Raw genomic sequence first — 6581 nt, 5'->3', positions numbered from 1 at the left:
AAATCAGTTATTTAATAAATAGAGTATTTTGCGAGGGTTTGAAAACGTAACTGTAATTGCAAAGCAGTCAAGTAGATTTAACAATAATGACATTAGGTTTCAGTTTTAGGCTTCCAGCAATGGTAATGCAGCGTGTATCGACCTAGACTGGCAATTCTGACGTTACAAAATGTGTTTGTGATTTGAGTGTTAACTTGTTGCAATAATGAGTGCTTTCCAGTTTTGGACATATTGGACACACTGACTAAATATATCGCAGGTATATATATATACAGCACCTACATATTTATAAATGAATGAAAAAATTGAGTTGCACTGAACACCATCAATAAGCATGCCAAAACAAAAGAAAGAAAAACATTTTCACGGTGCTAACGATTTTGCAAAAGACAGAACCTTTAGAATATCTGAAGCTGTACCAAAATGCTAAGCGATACATGTCACTGAACTTTATCAAACGTATTCTTTCCGTGTTTTGTTTGCTTTAACGTTCGTTCATTCATTTTCGTAGTTTCATTTACAAATAAACTAAGTGTGACTACTCCTTAAGACTTAAACATTCACAATTCAAACATATTTAGGAAATAACTCATGAAAATTAAACACTTGTAGGACAAAACGTCAAATCCGGATTTAACCGCTTCATTCGATAAACGCCTCTAGCTCTAAACGTGTGCAAAATAATAACGTCAACAAGCGTTTAATCAAAATGTTTGCATGACTGACAGTGTATTACAGAATCTTGAGTATTTTCTCGATCAGATATCAACAAACCGAAGTGACGAATGAAACCATTTCCTGCTGATGCTGTTTTTTCCTTTCCCGAAAATTCTTTAAGCTTTTGCTAAAGTTTGCCATAATTTAAACAGCAGGAAGCTGAATATTTTACAGGATTATCACACATTGGTTCTAGCACTTAGGCACGTTTAGAAATTTATTGTAAATCGGTTTGCAAGAAGAAATAAATTCTACATTGTTCAGTCATTGCGTCAATATTGTCAGTTTAAAGTTTATTTGTTGAACTTTCATTGAACAGTCGATTTCTGAAAGGTAGAGAATTCTCGTAAAAGCATTAGCGACAACATGCGTGAGAAATGGACAAACCGTTTTGATTTTCTTTTCGTAACGGTCGGCTCTGCAGTTGGCTTGGGAAATATGTGGAGGTTTCCTTATCTATGTTACCGAAACGGAGGAGGTAAGTCCATGCGCAAATAAGGTTTGCACAATCTTAGTATTATATGCATATATCATGGGCGTTGAATCGTTTTTAAGCTAATACTTAGTGATACTGTGCTTGCTGTTTATTATATAACTTGTCGTGAATTTTCATACAAGTCATAAGAAATGGTTGATGGCGTGGTAATAAATCGTATTATTGGAAATTTTGAATTAAGTAGTATAATACGACATTCCGTGATGTATTTCTACAGGAGCTTTTCTAATTCCATATTTGGTTACATTACTTGTTGTGGCTCTCCCCCAGTTAATACTACAAGTCTCTTTGGGCCAATACACAAGCTTGTCACCTGTGAAAGCCTGGGAGATGGTTCCAGCAATGAAAGGTGCAGAATGTGGCTAATATTGTTATTTCCTTACATAACTAAAGTTTTCCAAGAATAATCACTTTGAAAACAATTGTTATTAGATTTATATCGTTACTAGATAGTAAGCGATAATAAGTAAGTAGTAAGTACGCTTAAGCGATAGATAGCGGGTTTCATGATGTGAAACGTTCACACATGAGACTTAAACGGAAAACTTGGAACGAAACCCACTCAATTTCAAACATCGGGAAATCAGGAATGGTGACGTGATAAAGCGTTCACACTGATAATAAAACCTTCCTGATTGCAAAACATGCTCTGTGTGAACGCAGCTTAAACTGGGCCATAGTTTTAACAGAGCATCGGAAACGGGCTGCATAATCGAGGGCCATAGCACTCTAACCATCACGCTAACCAGCCAACAAAGTATCAAAGAATTAGGAAAAACAAAACAGTTTTAACATTTAGTTTACTTTGTGTATAGGGATTGGATATGCCACAATCGTTTACGCGGTAATTTCTAACGTCTCATATTCGACTGTACTGGCCTGGACGTTGCGGTATTTGTACGCAAGCATGTCTCCTGTCCTTCCATGGATGACGTGCACCAACTCGTGGAACACATTGGGCTGCTTTGTGCCAGATAACAACCAATCTACCAGTAAGAGTTTATACGTCAACGCATCTGGGACTAACTCTACTAGAAACACATCGGAAATTGCATCATCGGTCGCTGAGTTTTGGACGTAAATTTTATTTTTATTGAACTTCTTCCGAAAACTTGGACTTATCTATCTATCTGAACTTATCTATTGAAGACCAATATCTTGTCAAGTAAAACACAGTTAATCGACGAAAGCATTTCATTTCGATATTTTTCTTAATAAAACAGGAGAGGCGTTTTGGGCTTATCTGAAGGTCTCACTGATATTGGAAGGTTTCAAACTCCTTTGGTTGTCTGCCTCACTATCACGTGGATACTTATATTCCTCGCTATGCTAAAAGGCGCCAACTGGACTAGCAAGGTAAAGCCAATGACGAGATCGGGCAACTTTTTACTTGATGATCATTTGGTAATTTGAATGTGCTCGTTGATCTATAGCTCAAGTAACAAGCTTTTATACGCCATAGGTCACCTACGTAACGTCAACTCTGCCAATCTTTATTCTTGTTGCGGTTCTGGTTCGTGGCGTCACCCTGGACGGTTCATATGAAGGAATAATTCACTTTGTAAAGCCAAATATGACAAAATTATCCCAACCTCAGGTGCCTGTAACACACGTCACTTAAAAAGATTATTTTAGACCAATGTCTCTAAACCTGAATAAAGCCATTTATGGTCGAACGTAGATATCTTTAGCTGGTGTACTGGTCATTCAGCAACAAAAGTTACACTTTGTTTGGTGCATTTCCAGGTGTGGAAAGATGCTCTTCTTCAGAACTTGTTTTCACTGTCGCTTGGCTCCGGTGGCATGATGACCATGGGAAGCTTTAATTCTTACCATCATAACTTTTTGAGGTTGGAAAATTTATGATTTTTTTTATCAAATGAAAAAATGGGAAAAAGTATTGTTTGTTTGTTTCAGGGATGCTATAGCCCTTTCTGTTGTTAATAGCTGTGCCAGTTTTTTAGCTGGTTTTGCTGTGTTTTCGACGCTTGGATTTATGGCAAAGCAGCAAGTAAGCAAAACAGCCGTAAAACTAACCCAAGCCGGCAAGAGCTAACACAAATTTGTCTCAATACATTTAATCGATGACTTCCCAAAGTTGTTTAAACAATTGTTAACTTTTGCTGACAATCTAGAATACGACAGTCGATCTAGTCGCGGAATCTGGACCCGGTCTGGTTTTCACTGTTTATCCGCAAGCACTTTCCATGATGCCAGGGTCACAGTTTTGGTCAGTTGCTTTCTTTCTGATGCTATTTCTGCTTGGGCTAGACAGTTTGGTAAGCATAAATACAACCTTTTGTGTCTTTTTAAGCAGCATAAAGTGGTTTGGAACAGGCCTATTTTATTACCAGACATTGCAGATACACTGTTAATACAGTCAATATCTGTACAATTATTAAATACATTTCAGAGAATTTAATCATATCCAATGGATTGAAATACTTTACTCATTATGATTGTTTTCTATTATTATTATATTATAATTATTATTCATTTATTATAATTTAAGTAGCTTAATATTCATTCTTTATATTAGTTACTTTATCATTTTAAATCATATGTTAATCATAGTAAGAAAGATAAAACATCTTTATAACGGGATCATAAACATCTCCACTTGTGTTAGTTGTTCTGCAGCTCAATCATGCTGCGTGTAATTTTTCATTTTAGTTTGTCATCATCGAAGCTGTTTCGACTGTAATTCTAGACCAGTTTCCGGCTGTGTTCGACAAACAGCTGAAAAAGATCTTCATGCGATTTTGCTTGTGCTGCTTTTATTTCTTCGCAGCTCTCATAACAGTGACACAGGTGAGAGTTTCAAGATCAAAATCGCAAATTTTATTTAAAGTAAAGAGATCAATCCGTGCAGTGAATAATATGTGCATTTATGCATTAGGGTGGAATGTACTACATTCATCTCATTGACAACTTTTCATCAACAAGTTGGGCTCTTCTCTTCTCTGGAGGTTGTGAGTGTATTGCAATCTCGTGGATTTTCGGTTTAGATCGTTTCTATGAAATAATGTGCGACATGTTACAGTTCAGGCCAAGGTTTCCGTGGTTTAAATACTGCTGGAAATATGTCGTACCCTTGCTATCAGCGGTGAGAGCTTTTGAAGTAAACCGCCCAAACTATCTTTTGTTTTTCCAAATAAAACAAGAAATGTTTTAAACGAAGATGTCATATTTATTGGTTGGCAGGGTCTCTTTATTTACTGTCTTGTTCTGTACAAGCCGCTGGTGTATAACCGTACATACGAATACCCAGCGTGGTCAATAGGAGTCGGTTGGTTGTTGTCACTAAGTAGCTTTTTATGGATCCCTGGATATGCTGCTTATTATCTAATCAAGAAAAGATGCTTGGAGCAGGACAAGCGAAAAGTATGATACCATGGAGAACATTTCTTTCATATTTTTGAATTTATTTAACGTATTAGTTTCTGAAGATGATCAAGAATAACTTTTGATATAACTTTTCTGTGTTAAGATGTCGGATGCAGGGAAGGATCAGATGGAAATGGAGGAGTTAAAAGTTTCTATCGCAGAATCCTCGGAACTTTAGCAATGTTCTGAAGAAAGTTGTTGTGTGCTTGTATAAGGCGACAGATATTACTGACTATATGCAATAGATATATGTACTCAGTGGAGGGATTCAGCCGGTTCGCACCGGTTCTTGGAATTTTAATGACCTCCGCAAACCGGTTGTAAACAGGCGTATGTATAGGCCTATTTGTATATCGGCCCCGGGTCAATATGGCATTCTGCTAATGAGAGAACCGGATGTTAAAAAATTGAATCCCATCACTGTATATACTTCATAGTTTATACAAATATAGGCTACATATATATTCATACATATACAAAGAGAGAGACTTCATACATATATATACGTACTACATATTTCATTTCACTTTTTATTTGCTTTCTTCAAGCCGAACGTCCAAAAATTATTTGAAGTTGATATTTTATTTTTGCATGATTGTGCACTAAAGAGCATAAGTAAAAATATATCTTCAGATCTTTGCAACATAATATACAACTGCGCAACGTGTGGAGTTATACACAAGACACTTTATTAGATTAGTAATGGAATATGCAAATATTGTCTAAAACCTTAACATCACAAATTAAAATATTGTCAAAACATGTTATTTAGTAAAATACGTAAATTCGATTAAAATTTAACAAATAAACAAATGAGCTTTCGAAAAGAAAGTGTGACCGAAAAACATAGAAATATGTTTTAAGATGTACGTATTAGCGCCTTTATTGTTTATAAACTCGCAATACTCTGCGCATAACAGCATTTATATAGTATGTTGTTGTGTGTATTTTATATCCTGGATGAAATTATTACGTTATGTTTCAATCCAATGTGTTTGTTCTGGTGATGTTATCCTTGCATAACCAGAATGGAAGAACGTGATAATTTGTGGTCTTCCTTCGCCGATTATTACTAATTGCTTCTTTTTCGAAGCAGCTGGCTTCTACGTACTTCTTACTCCGTGTGGAACGTTTGTTTGTACATTCAGGGCGGATAATATCACAGTATAGTGCATGCAATTGTTTTGCTTATAATGGACATGTCTTTTACTTATTTATTTATTATTCATCGTATTACAGTATTTATCAATTCTCTATATAGAAACTTTGTTCAGTAAAGCCTATGTTGAGGTTATTAGTGATTTGGTTCATCAAATTTTAGTAAACTTAAATCTTTGGAAAACTATCTTCGTCCTCAACTATTCGACTGCAATATTAACGCAACACAAAGTGCCAATAAGTGGGAGCATTGGAAGAGGTCTTTTCAAAGTTTCGTTGGTAAAATTACTGCTTTCAGAGAAAATCTTCACCAATGTGAGGAAACAATAAAATCTTATTACGTAACGACTAACAAATGGAAAATAGTTGGTGAAACAAAAGAAGAGTTCAGTTACCGTGCCCTTGTCTCTCTGCTGTGAATATTTCTCCAAAATAAAAATTGAAGTTCTTTTTAGAGGAAAGTCTATGTAGGTGTTATTTTTGCACGAGTTATTTCTGGCTAACAATGTACTTGAAATAAACTTTGCATACACGCATTTATGAATTAATGTAATTCGCACAATACAAATATTACGTTACAACTCGTCAATTCACGCAATAATGATAATAATGATGTAATCATGACATAATTGTGATGTAATTATGACAAGACGAAATATATTACTGACTGTGTGTGTATAGGTCTTACTCTACTTCATACAAATAAACGTGCATATATATAGAGAACAAGCACACACATACTGTATATATTACAACATATAGAGTAAATGTTCATAATTATATTTATATCTTTAAAAACCACAAGTTTTATTCCACTTTTTAT

General features: G+C 35.3%; 1 protein-coding gene across 1 annotated transcript; it reads left to right on the top strand.

Moving 5' to 3' along the window:
- Positions 1 to 888: 888 nt before the first annotated feature.
- On the top strand, positions 889 to 5854 carry LOC143447266 (sodium- and chloride-dependent betaine transporter-like). Its single transcript, XM_076947284.1, has 12 exons — positions 889 to 1195; positions 1431 to 1562; positions 2029 to 2290; positions 2437 to 2569; positions 2676 to 2810; positions 2960 to 3063; positions 3131 to 3224; positions 3349 to 3492; positions 3887 to 4024; positions 4113 to 4319; positions 4418 to 4597; positions 4704 to 5854. Exons 1-12 carry the CDS (start codon positions 1084 to 1086, stop codon positions 4776 to 4778), a joined length of 1716 nt encoding a protein of 571 aa, XP_076803399.1. The 5' UTR covers positions 889 to 1083; the 3' UTR covers positions 4779 to 5854.
- Positions 5855 to 6581: the final 727 nt, after the last annotated feature.

Source organism: Clavelina lepadiformis, chromosome 2 (genome assembly GCF_947623445.1).
Source record: "Clavelina lepadiformis chromosome 2, kaClaLepa1.1, whole genome shotgun sequence".
Lineage (NCBI taxonomy): Eukaryota > Metazoa > Chordata > Ascidiacea > Aplousobranchia > Clavelinidae > Clavelina > Clavelina lepadiformis.
Note: the sequence above shows the minus strand (reverse complement) of the source record. Positions and strands in the feature narration are given on the sequence as shown.

Coding starts and splice junctions, on each gene's coding strand:
- LOC143447266 (XM_076947284.1), top strand. CDS start 1,084: ATGCGTGAGAAATGGACAAACCGTTTTGATTTTCTTTTCGTAACGGTC. Junction 2,291..2,436: donor TCGGTCGCTGAGTTTTGGAC/GTAAATTTTATT, acceptor TTAATAAAACAG/GAGAGGCGTTTTGGGCTTAT. Junction 2,570..2,675: donor GCGCCAACTGGACTAGCAAG/GTAAAGCCAATG, acceptor TATACGCCATAG/GTCACCTACGTAACGTCAAC.